Source organism: Bombus flavifrons, chromosome 11, assembly GCF_040668555.2.
Source record: "Bombus flavifrons isolate JBK064 chromosome 11, iyBomFlav1_principal, whole genome shotgun sequence".
Lineage (NCBI taxonomy): Eukaryota > Metazoa > Arthropoda > Insecta > Hymenoptera > Apidae > Bombus > Bombus flavifrons.
The window spans coordinates 12821137-12833080 of record NC_138452.1 but is presented as its reverse complement, the minus strand read 5'-3'; the positions used below and the strand labels follow the sequence as shown (position 1 = coordinate 12833080).

The 11944-nt window shown below is 47.9% G+C and overlaps 2 protein-coding genes across 7 annotated transcripts; one reads left to right on the top strand and one right to left on the bottom strand.

Moving 5' to 3' along the window:
* LOC138184978 (SET and MYND domain-containing protein DDB_G0273589) lies at window positions 1-4489 on the top strand. 4 transcript variants are annotated; one of them, XM_069123517.1, is made up of 9 exons: window positions 1-733; window positions 847-997; window positions 1069-1163; window positions 1303-1507; window positions 1587-1708; window positions 1793-2197; window positions 2265-2466; window positions 2568-2783; window positions 2894-4489. In XM_069123517.1, the coding sequence occupies exons 1-9, from the start codon at window positions 349-351 to the stop codon at window positions 3228-3230; spliced, it is 2118 nt and encodes a 705-aa protein (XP_068979618.1). In that variant the 5' UTR covers window positions 1-348; the 3' UTR covers window positions 3231-4489. The 4 variants fall into 4 exon arrangements, with proteins under 4 accessions (XP_068979618.1, XP_068979616.1, XP_068979617.1 ...); XM_069123515.1 differs by having other exon boundaries at window positions 2568-4489; XM_069123516.1 differs by having other exon boundaries at window positions 1587-2197.
* On the bottom strand, window positions 3445-11661 carry yps (Y-box binding protein ypsilon schachtel). Of its 3 annotated transcripts, XR_011174488.1 has the most exons (8): window positions 11502-11661; window positions 9939-10002; window positions 9105-9138; window positions 8738-8999; window positions 8332-8642; window positions 7162-7224; window positions 5169-6804; window positions 3445-5124 (listed from the first exon to the last, which is right to left on the bottom strand). XR_011174488.1 is itself a non-coding variant. In XM_069123526.1 (7 exons), the coding sequence occupies exons 1-7, from the start codon at window positions 11560-11562 to the stop codon at window positions 6760-6762; spliced, it is 840 nt and encodes a 279-aa protein (XP_068979627.1). In that variant the 5' UTR covers window positions 11563-11661; the 3' UTR covers window positions 3445-6759. The 3 variants fall into 3 exon arrangements, 2 of the variants coding, with proteins under 2 accessions (XP_068979627.1, XP_068979628.1); XM_069123526.1 differs by having other exon boundaries at window positions 3445-6804; XM_069123527.1 differs by lacking the exon at window positions 7162-7224 and having other exon boundaries at window positions 3445-6804.
* Window positions 11662-11944: the final 283 nt, after the last annotated feature.

The following is an 11944-nucleotide window of genomic DNA, read 5'->3' as shown; positions in this document are numbered from 1 at the left end:
ATGGTGCAACAGCGGCGGTGGTGGCGGCGGCGGCGGCGGCGGCAGCCGCGATAGACGCCGACGGAGACACGCTGGCAGAAGCGCGGCGCACTCGCGCGAGAATTCGAGACGGAAATAGCAAGGTCGACTTTGTCTAAAATTATTCGACCGGTTGGCGAAAGGGTCGCAACGGCTACAACGAAGCTACGTTCGCCATTCGTTCTCCTGGATCGTTCGCGACCCGATCTTGCCGCTTTTTTCGCTCGTATACGTGCTATCTCTACCGAATCTGCTGAAATTCTGCCGAAATTCTGCCGAAATTCCCCGCTTTCGAGCGCGAGCGTTCACGGTGATTCAAGCGAGTCGGAAATGCAGCGAGTTAACGCGATCGACGAGGCGCGAGCGGATCCATCCTACAGGGATCTGTGCTCGCTGGAGACTCTCAGATCCGGAAAGAAGGGATTCTTCCGAGATTTCAGCGAAAACGTGACGCGAGTCGCCGGAGAGCGGTGGATCTGCCAGGTTTTCGGACGGCTGACCAGCGACGAGCAAAGGATTCGAGCCATCTTCACCGATGCCAAGGTGAAGGACACGGTGTTGGAAACGTTAAACCGAACGGAGATTCTGTACCGCGGCAAAGACGCCAACGTGTCCAGAGCGAGGAGGCTCGAGGGATTCGAGGCCGCGGCCGCGGCCGATCGACGGAAAGCTCTGTTGCTCTTCGGTCAAGCCGTTCTTCGCGCTCCCCTTCCAGGTTTGTTTCTCTCTTTGCGAGTAGACTGGCGACGATCCATCCGTCGATCGATCGTCCGATCGACTTCCTTCCTCTCTCGCTCGCTCTCTCGTTTCCCCCTTGTCCCGTTTCAGGAAAATGCCGCACGGTCGATCGAGGTCTCGGACTACCGCTCGCGTTCCTAGCCAGAGCCGAAACGTTTCTCGCCTGCAACGAGCACGAGCTCGCCCTTCGTGATTTAAGTTTCGTCGAGGAAATGGACGGCGATCTGCCCGACGAGTTACGGTGAGCCTGGACGAGTCGAGACGACGAGGCGCAAGACAGAAACCCGGCTGAAAGGAAAAGTGCTGTTTCAGGGCGACGTTTGCTCGGACGAAGAAGGCGTGCGAGACGTTCGTACGGGCGAACGGAAAGAAGCTGTTGCCCGCGAGAACACCGTCGCGAGATAAAGGTAGGTGAGTCGCGATTCGTGGCTGTCGCCAACGGGGAAGAACGTACGTTTGCTCCGTCGATCGAAAGAATGTCGCGAAAAGACGACGCGACGGAGAAACGCACGTTTTTCGTTAGGTTCGCTTTCGATTCGCTCGCAGCTGCGGCCCGATTGGCCGGCGACGAGAATCCGCGGCTGCCGGGCGCCTCCACCCTGCTCGACATCGAGGAGACGGAGAACGCGGGCAAACGAGCGATCGCCGCCGAACCGATCGAACCGGGGGACAGGTTGGTCGTGGAGGCGCCGTTCGCGGCTACTCTGCTGCCGGAATTCTTCGGTACGCATTGTCAACATTGTTTCTCGAGGTGAGTAACGGCTCGATTCCGCCGCATACGCTCCATATCGCGGCAACTTCCTACGGATCCCGTCCCGTCGTCCTTTCAGATTCGTAGCACCGATAGGTTGTCCGGACTGCAGCAGCGTCGCCTTCTGCGGCAGAGAGTGCAGAGACGCCGCGATGGCCAGCTACCATAAATACGAGTGCAAAGTTCTCGCGCTACTGATAGGTAGTATAGAACGAGCGATTCTCGAAATAGTCCATATAGGCCGTGTTTCGCACCGAGAGGCAACCGCTTCTGTCGTTTCGTCAGGTTCGGGTATGAGCGTTTTGAGCATGCTCGCTCTGCGAATGACCACTCAGAGCGGACTGTCCGGCTGCATCGAGATTTGCCGCGCGTTAAGTTCCAACGAGAAGGAACAGGTCGCACGATCGTGCACGCAAGCACAGGCGAAACTTAGCAAGTCGGCGAAACGTCGTTCGAGAAGGAAGAAACTGCGTGATTCGAGACGCGAGCAACCCGCGGAGGAAGTCCCTCGTGGAACGGAGCGAGAGAAACTCGTCGAAGGAGACGCGGTCGATCTGCGGGTGTACGATCTCGTTACGCACGAGAAACACAGAACGGCCAAGGATTTTTTCGAGAGATCGCTGATGGCGGCGTTTCTTCTCAAGTGTTTGCAGAGAGTCGGCTTTTTCGAGACGGTGACGAGAGACGGAGGTACTTGAGCTCGGACCGTGTCGCGATCGATCGGCGGAATTTCAGCAGCGTGCTGTTCGCGTTTCAGAGACGCCCAACGATCGAGAAATCGCGGTGGCCGGCCTGCTGCTGAAACATCTTCAGCTGCTGCAGTTCAACGCTCACGAGGTGTTCGAGACGCGACTCGGAAACGAACATCGGTTCCGCGGTAGCAGACCCCTTTACATCGGGGTGGCCATCTATCCGACCGTTGCACGCTTCAATCACGACTGTTATCCCGCGGTAACCAGGTACCCTACAGCTTCAGCTATACCGACCGACCGACCGACCGTTCATCGTATAGCTACGCACGTAGCTCAAACTCGATAAATCGTCCTCTCTCTTGCCACAGATACTTCGTCGGTCGATCTATCGTGATTCGGGCGATTCGCAGTCTCCGACCCGGAGACGCGGTGGCTGAAAACTACGGGCCGATTTTCACCAAACGAAGCCTGGAGGATCGACGGAGAACTCTCGCCGCGAGATACTGGTTTCGTTGCGAGTGTACCGCTTGCCGCGAAGATTGGCCACGCTTCGAGACCTTGACCAACGACATGGTCAGACTGAGGTGTGAACTTGTTTCTTCGACGTATAGTACCGCGTATTCGCGCCTGCATTCGCAACGCGAGGCAGAAAGTGAGAGCGAGCGAGGGAGAGAGAATTGGTTTTCGATCGCAGGTGTCCGACCGAGGGATGCTCCAAGCTACACCCGCGACCCCGAGATCCCAACAGATCCATCGAATGTTCGTCCTGTCGACGAAGAATCAACCTGCGAGAACCGATGGAACGGGTGCGCGAGTGCGAGCACCTGTACGCCGAGGGATTCGCCGCGATGGAAGAGGAACAACCCGAGAGAGCGTCGAAGGCGTTCTTCGAGGCAGCGAGCAAATTTCACAGAGTGGCTGTACCCCCTCACAAGGACACGCATCTGGCCGAAATCGCAGCCAGTGCCTGTATGGCGGACGAAGGCAACGTCTATCGGCCCGATTCCTTCCCGATCGCTTTCCGTGAGTGAATCACCGGGGCCGACCGATTCCGAGATCAACAGGAAATCGAACGACCGTCGTACGCTCGTTCCAGGCAGCTTTCTCTCATCTCCAAGGTCGTTCGAATAAAAATGTTAAAACGTTAAGGAGCGCAACTTCTTTTGCTGAAATCGCACGCGAAAGGATCGGGGAAAAGGGAGAAGAAAGTGAGCTCGTTGCAAACGTAAGAAACTTCACCTTCGGTTCGTGAGTTTTGCGATTTTTTTGGCATTTATTTTTTATAATGCACATGTTTCGTGAAAAAATTAAATTCCGTATATGAAAGTAGCTTTTCAAAGTTTCGCATTTCGGTACAAAATTCACTGGGGGTTCGAGGAAATGAGAATATGAAAGATGCGGATTGGAAACCGGATAAGGAAAGGGTAAGGGTAAGGGTAAGGATAAGGGTAAGGGTAAGGATAGAGATGCGAGGATAAGGACAAAGGTAAAGGTGAAAGCGAAGACAGGGATAATGGGAAAGGTAAAGATGAAGGTAAGGGGCAAGGACGAGGAGAGCAGGATGGATCGCCGGGGTGGTTTCGATCGAGCGGCGACACGTGGGACGCGCGCGGCAAACGCGGCGCATCCGTGTCGCGACCGGCAAGATTTACGTCTCCTCCTTTACGTGTAATTAGATGACTACCCTCTCTCTTCTTCGAGACACGGGAGCGTTCTCTCGATTCTCCCCTTTCTTTCGCTCCTTTCTTTTTTCATCATCCGTTCCGTCCCGCGCGATCCGGGACGACTCTCTCATCATTGAGATCGCTCCTCGCGAAAAGCTGAATTAAAACTAATTGACTGTCGCAGCGAGTGGTACGCGAATCGTGACGCGCGACCTTCTCGTTCTCGTTCCTCGTCGAGAAACGAGCGCGATTTTAAAGACACGCGCCGCGCTAGGGGGAACGATACGAGAGTATCGAGAGCGCCGAGTACGATTCCTACTCGACGCATTTCCACAGGCCTTCGAAACGCGAACGCGCCGACGTTACAATTCGAGGGATCACCGTTCGCGACCGTGCGCGACCGTGCGCGACCGTGCGCGCTCCGTGCTCGCCGTTCACTTCAAACGCGGTTCAAGTTCGACGTTACGTTGCCTGCTAGCATACTGGTCCGCGCACGACTCCTCTTTTTTCTCTTTGCTTCTATTTCTTTTTTAATTCCGATATTCACTTCCAACACATGCATCGTCCTTTTTTCCGCATACAATTACAACGTTCTGCGTCTAGGAGTCGTTTACCTTATTTTCTTTCACGCTCTTCGTCTCCTCTTCCTCGTCGCTAGCTCGCGTCCCGCGGCAACACATCCTTCTGTATGGATCGCGTACAAAAAAACGCGAAACGTCAAGCAGCGCGCATTCGACGACGAATCGACGACGAATCGACGCACTACTATCTTCCCTGTTCCCGCTTTCATTTCAATCGACCGCGGAGGAACATGAGGATCAGCAGTTGTTATTCCTCATTTTACGCTATATTTGTACGCATGCACGCACACACACTCTCCACTCTGTCTTCACCTCGTCGCTCTTTTCTCCCGATCGTGTTTCACCGTTCCAGGCTCTATTGCAAAAAGCACTCGAGGTGACTAACGCACAAGCCGTTTTACCGAAGATCGCAAAATAGCCTTACGATAGGACGATAGCGACCATAAAGATTGTGATGACGACACAGACACAGATTGAGACAGAGACAAAAAAACCAAAAGATATCTTGTTCGCTTGAAATGAAATAAAATCTGATGCAACGAATTTGCGCGCTCAACTTCGAAGCGTTTGGAAAGAAAATTGTACATTTTATTTTCCGACGATAGAACTACAAACTAAAATTTAAAAAATTGTTCCGTTTTCATGCAAAAGTGTATAAATCTTTCGTCCTCTCTTATTCTCTCTCTCTCTTTCTTTCTCTCTCTCTCTCTCTCTCTCTATCTACCTATCTCTCTCTCTCTCTCTCTCTCTCTCTCTCTCTCTCTCTCTCTCTCTCTCTCTCTCTTTCTTTCTCTATCTCACTCGTTCGCGCATTCACTCGCTCGCTCATTTACTCACTGACAAACCGCAGGTTTGCATTGTCAATCGAGAGGAAATTTCCGATATCTCCGAGGATCGATACGTTCGAGCAACGACGGCAAAGTTCTTTCATCATGATCGAACGTTATCGTTACACCGAAAATTACGGCAAAAATTGATCGGATTCTCGGTTAACGCCTTACGCGTGACATCTCGTTGCTTATCGTCGGATAATACGTTTCGTGCCCTCCTGGGGCATCGATCGCGTCATTTGATACAAGCGATCGTAAAAGGTACCGCGCCAATTTGTTTCGCGTCACTAAATTACGCGATCAGACAGAAAATTCTATGAGATTTATAATTGCATTTAGTCGCTGATCATCGAACGAATCTTCTCGTTGCGATTTTGCAAAGCATATAAGCCACGAACCAACGAGGACCGAAGAGACAAAAGCGACACGACGGACGACTGGTTTTCGAAACGAATCGAACATTGCGTTTCAATGAAGGGGGGGAAAAAAAAGAACGGAGTAATTTCGAGAGAAACTGAAACGATTAAGCTGGCTGGCACAATGACAGGTAAGCGCGCGTAGTAACGTATTCCTATGATTTCAGGGGCGCGCGCGCGCATTTACCGATTACATGTACACGGACAAGAGAAAAACTCTGCGAGCATCGCGTTAAACTCAAAGACATATATATATGCGTAAAACGATCGAATGCGTTTCGTTGAAGAAAAATTAAAACGTATGAAACAATAAATACGCAAAAACAAGAACAAAAATACCACTTTCGCCTATTCGAATTCGTATTGTGTAGCCCATCACCGTGTTTCTTCTCTTCTCTCTCTTCGTTGTTTCTTCCACGATCGAGATTACCTAACTTTCGTAACTTGACGCAGAACGAAATTCGTTGCGTTACAATCGCGCATTTTCTTTATCATTTTCACCGCCGTCGTCGGACGAAATACTCCAAAATACACGACTTACCGCCGTTTCGTCCCAGTTCGCGGAATAAAACCGTCATTCACGGGTTACGTTTTTTTTCCGCGTCTCTTCCGATCGCTTTTTCTTAGAATCTTTTGAATTTCGACGAGTGACAGATTTACACAATCGAAAATCTGTAAATTTTCACAGAAATATAAAGAAAAACAGTGGTCGTACGGCGGTAAGTCCAACTCGAGAGTTTGTTCGCTCGTAGTCGATACATGTCGTGGATCGTGTTTCTTCTTCGCGACGAGGCTTTCCAGCGTATTCTATCAACTAATTCCGGCAGCATATCGGACACGCTTCTTATTCTTCTTTTTCTGCCGGGGAGAGTGTGGAGCGATGTTCCGCAATTTCCTTCCATTTCTTGCTTTTTTTGTTTCGCTTTTTTTTTTTATCTTTTTTCATTTGTTATGTTATATTGTTGCTGCTGCGGTTGCTGTTGTCGTTGCTGTTGCTTCGGTGTATAACGGGTGTTGGTGTTATATATTAAAAGGAGTGTTTTTGTTGTAGTGGTACCATTACTCTTGGTTAAGCGGTGCTTTCGGTGGTGGTGTTCTGAACCGGCTGACTTTCCTGCAAGTCAAACGGACAAAGTTCAACGATCGTTTATATTTGAATTAGAAGCCATGCTTTGCTGATTCGCAAAACAGGCGGCAAAACGGAAGTAATTTTACGATAAAAAAGATGTACGACACGAGAGAGCGATGAAAAGCATCAAGGCGCGGAAACAGGATGTCCACGCTGAAAAGGATCAAGACTAACGAGATACCGGGAGAAACTGATCCCAAGGTGTAAAGTGCAGAAAGAAAGAAAGAAAGAAGTGTATAAATGGTAAGTCGAGAATAGTTCCAGCATAGGAAAACGTAGAGCGATGGATGTACAAGCGGAAGGATACGAAGCAAGGATCAGAGAAAAATAAAGCCACGTTACCTGTGGAGCAGGGACAGCGACAGGTGCATCCTTATCTTTAGGTGCATCCGACTTCTGCTCCGACTGAAAAGAGTACAAAAAGATACGTGCAATAGTGTGTGCTAAGCGCTACGCCAAAGATTCGTCAACGGACCGAACAGTCACGATTTCTGTGATCGCCGTGATAACAATACGACAGGAAACTAACGAAAGAGAGTGTGTGTGTGTATGTGTGCGTGTGTGCGCGCGCTTGTGCGTGTGTGTGCAAATATAATGTATATAAACACACACACATATATATATATGTACATACATACATAGACATAAATAAACAAATGAATGACGAATGGATGGATGGATGGATGGATGGATGGATGGATTGGATAGATGGATGGATGGATAGATTAATAGACAGATATATAGATGAATAAATAAGTAGAGAGTTAAAGAAAAGAAATTGAACAAATGTACAAACGACCAAACTTAGAATAGGATAAAAAAGAAATGGGAGTGCAACGTAGGAACAGAAGAAACACGTAATATGTGCGATCCGTTGATTACGATGCGAGTATTTACAAGTGTATCGTACAAAGAAGAACTGAAGATTTGAAAACGAACAATGCAAAATCTCCGGACTAGCTTTCTAATCGATCCATATAACCGTTCATACTCGAGTTATCGCTTTTTAAAGTCGATTCGAAATAACGAATCGATAAACGAAACATCGTATAGGAGAAAGTTACAACTGAAAATAATTCTTGGTGTATACTTCAAGAGAACGATGACGATAGCGCATCGAATGGTTTTCGTGGTACATAGAATGACTCTAAATCTACCACGAATTTTTCACGAGATATCTAATAGGGAAATCAAAAGGTTTTTATCGAATCGATAACGGAATCTACCATGCAGGATTATCGAGTTACTAAGCTGAGTGAAACACTAGACAATGATTTCCGTGGCGTCGCGTTATTCCTGGGCCGATTCTCCGGTAATTGAGGTTCGAAATATACGACGATAGAGTGAGTGAGAGCTAGATCGAGTAGACTAGAGGAGTTAAGAAACGATTAACGAGAAACAATGATAATTTCACGCTAAATGGAGCGATAGAAAGCAAAGACCGAAGGATAGGTTCGATATCGCAAAAGTCGCTAGAAAAACAGATTAGATGAGAAGGTAATCGTTACGGACTTTTACTTGGCCGTCCTGGCTACGAGGACGACGCGGAGGTCCGCCACCTCTTCCCCCGCGGAAATTACGACGGAAGTAACGACGAGAGGGTCCTCCGCGTCCACGACCGCCACCACGTGGCACGCCTCCGTCCCCGCCAGTCTCGCCACCTTGTTCGCCACCGTCGCCGGTGTTATCTCCTTGTTGTTGCGCCGATGGACCAGAACGGCGCGATCCACGATAGTAGCCATCGTATTGTCGTCGAACCCTGTAACGTCGTTGCTGACCGCCTCCCTCGCCGACATTCGCTTCGTCCCCGGTCTTACCCTCACCTGGATCCAACAGTGAGCAAACACGTTTATCCTACCTTCATCCATTCCATTTGAAACTCGACAACAAAAGACAACATTATCCGCCTTTTACTCACCGGTTTCGTAACCGTCTTGACCTTCTCGAGGTCTACGTTGAGGTCGAGTGTTTCCACGTCTTTGACTGATGTACCAATGACCTCCGCGATACCCACGTCGCCTGTCGGCAGCATAAGGCGAACCTTTTACTGCTTCCCCGGATGGACCGGTAACGTTGGCCGCTTCATGACCCTTCTCACCTATTACCACGTCAAATTCGACCACTTCACCGTCGCCGACACTGCGCACAGCCTTCCTTGGGTTGTTCTTCACGATGGCTGACTATAAGTGCAGAAAATTATCATCGTGATCAGCGATTCGCATATTCGAAATCCAATCTCGTAGCTCGTTCCTTTCAACTACTACCAAAATAAATGTACTACTCACTTGATGAACAAATACATCCTCCTTGGTGTCGTTCCTAAAACAAATCAAACGAATCGTTAAACGATCGAATTATCGAAGAGGAGACGAGTTTGTCTGCGATTCGACGAAAATTTGTTGTGCGTCTGGGAACATGGACCAAATGGAAAGTATTTCCATGTGCGATCCAATGGATGTCCAGACAATCGTTTTCTCTACCACCGTGTACTTGAAACGATACCATTGAATACGCGCAAACGGCGCGAACAAAGGTGCGAATGAACGGTGGTAATTCGATTGCGACAACTTTCTCCCGAAAAAAAAATGTCCGACTATTTACTTTTCTCTGACCTACGGTAAACTCGCGTTGCAACGAAAATCGTTGTGCTGCGCGAAAACGAACGATGCTTTGGCCACTGTGCAAAGGCATAGCGCATCCGATAGCTACTTATACATACACGCGTACACACATGTGTATATGGTATATGTATAGTGGCGCGAAGAAGGGAAAGGAAGAGAATGAAAAGGAACTAGAAAAGAAATAGCATAGAGTGGGGTGGAGTGCCATGGACTAAGGTGGGGATGCGGATAGGAAAATGCTAGAAATAGCCAAAGATAAAGGAGGAACCGTGGACGAACGAATGTGATTTGGCGATGCACGTGTCGAAGCAAGCGTCTATTTTGCCAATGTTAGAACGTTCGGATCGAGCTTGAGAACGAACCCGCGTTAGGAAAGCTTCGCCAACCATTCCGAGTTCGGTCGAAATTTGGAAATCCAGATCTTCTCGATACGATCTATCTCGATCGATCGAAAAGATAAAAAAAACAAATGAAAAACGGTAAATCGTTGCTACTAACCTGTTGATGAATCCGTACCCACTCTTCACGTTGAACCACTTTACAGTCCCGGTCACTTTGTTAGCTGAAACCCAACAAAAACAAAATAGTACTAATTAGATATCTAGCACGCATAACCTTATGCGTCGCATTAGTCGATAAATGCATTCTCGATAAACAAATCAATTAAGCCATTTCTCGAGAATCCGGCGATTCGATTTGTTCGAAAAGATAGAAACCGGAGCAGACGGTACGGCTAAATATCGGAATTGATAAAACGACAGCGTGAAAACCAAAAACAAACGGTGATATATTAAAAATGCCTCGTCCGCTCTGAATAAACGCACCACTGATCTAATTGTAAAATCAAGGCACGTATATTGTTTAGCTTGTATCCTCTTTGCAACAAGTATTTAGTTTACCATTCGTGAGAAATATTTATATTTACTAACTGTTGCGATGTGTTCGTGATCAAAAGCCAATTATTCTTAGGATAATTCCATGTTTATATAGCAAACAGCCCGCGTTACCGATCGTTCGCAGCCGGGTAAACAATACGCTGAAATTTTGGAATTCGCTTGGGTAACAGTTTCTTGGACTTTTGCCCGTTAACATTTCAATTTTCCTTCGAATCGTATCAACGAACGAGAATATCCAGTTCTAAATGGAAAGGAGCAGCGATCTGTAAAGACCCGATGTTTCTGAACTTCAACTGAAAATGCAGTTTCGCTCCTATTTCGTTTTCCATTCGAAGAAAATAAATTTCCGCGAAGCCAATCTAAAGTGGAAGCTGACGACGGCAGCGCGCTCAAGTCCGTTCCGAAAACGAATCGTTCGAACGGAAGCGAACATTTAACGAATAGGTATACCGAAACTTACGTAACCCAACTAGTGTTTAGGTCGATTTACGAAAAACACGTTGAAAACGTACGGGAAAGGCAGTAGGGAAATTTCCAGAAATTACTACTGCTTGTAACTATGACGTAACTACAATGTAACCACGAATTATAGATTATATATTTTATTTGTTCGATACACGGGTTAAGGTTATGATGTAAACGTAAATCGCAGGGTGAAATAAAGAGGGATAACGAAACGAAGATGGAGTAAAGAAAAACAAGAAAACGGAAAGAAAAAGAAAGAAATGCACGCATTCTAATCTACACGTTTCTATTCTCTTCCGTTTTTTTTTTTTTTTTCATCATATTTAAATTGAAGAGAAATTTCGTAGAACTCGATGTTCGATAAGCGCGTGTGAGCTATTCCGTTTCGGAAAGAGAGAGAGAGAGAAGGAGGGAATAACTCTAGAGAGAGGGAGTGGGAAGGGACGAAAGAGAAATAAACGTATTGGAAATTCGATGATCTTCTATGGAAAAAATTGGAGAAAATGTAGATAAAGCAAAGAGGAATGATAACCGGCTTGCCGGACGCATGCCACATGGCTGAACGTCTGCTGCTCTCATAGACGCCATTATTACATGCGGACGATCGTCGCAGAAACCAACACGCTCTCGTTCTAGTTGATTATCATACCGGCAAACTAAACGCGACACGATATTTAAGGTACATGCACGACTCGCTTACCGATGATCAGCTTCTGCTGGCCAGCCTTTGGTTGTTCGGGCTGTTTTTCCGGGTCAGCCATGGTGGTGGTGTTAAGGTGTTAAGACACGCCGCTGCCGAACCTAGATGTTCCCGTCTTTCTGGTTGTGGTGTTGGTTCCCTTCTAATGTTCCCAACATGGCTGCGCCTCCAGGCGACCGTACAAACATCCTTCCCGTCTAACGAGCTCTATGATAGGTTGGCTCGCAAACAAACCCGCTCGTTTGACCAATCCTGGCTAGAGTTTCACGGAACGCGCGTGACGTAACTCACGCGTTACTTCCTCGGTTTCTTCCTCGCACGCTCGCTCTCCACCATGCTTTCTTCCTCGTTCGGCCGCGCGCGCCTTTACTTTTCTGTTCGATCTTTTTTACCGATCGCTAACCATTTAACGATATCGATACAATTTACGATACTTGACATTT

Excerpts from the sequence above, each read along its gene's own strand:
- LOC138184978 (XM_069123514.1), top strand. The coding sequence starts at position 349 with ATGCAGCGAGTTAACGCGATCGACGAGGCGCGAGCGGATCCATCCTAC. Across the intron at positions 998-1,068 it reads GATCTGCCCGACGAGTTACG|GGCGACGTTTGCTCGGACGA; the intron begins GTGAGCCTGGAC and ends GTGCTGTTTCAG. Across the intron at positions 2,198-2,264 it reads GACGGTGACGAGAGACGGAG|AGACGCCCAACGATCGAGAA; the intron begins GTACTTGAGCTC and ends TTCGCGTTTCAG.
- yps (XM_069123526.1), bottom strand. The coding sequence starts at position 11,562 with ATGGCTGACCCGGAAAAACAGCCCGAACAACCAAAGGCTGGCCAGCAG. Across the intron at positions 7,225-8,331 it reads GCCAGGACGGCCAAGTAAAA|TCGGAGCAGAAGTCGGATGC; the intron begins GTCCGTAACGAT and ends TACTCTTTTCAG. Across the intron at positions 6,805-7,161 it reads TCGCTGTCCCTGCTCCACAG|GAAAGTCAGCCGGTTCAGAA; the intron begins GTAACGTGGCTT and ends TTTGACTTGCAG.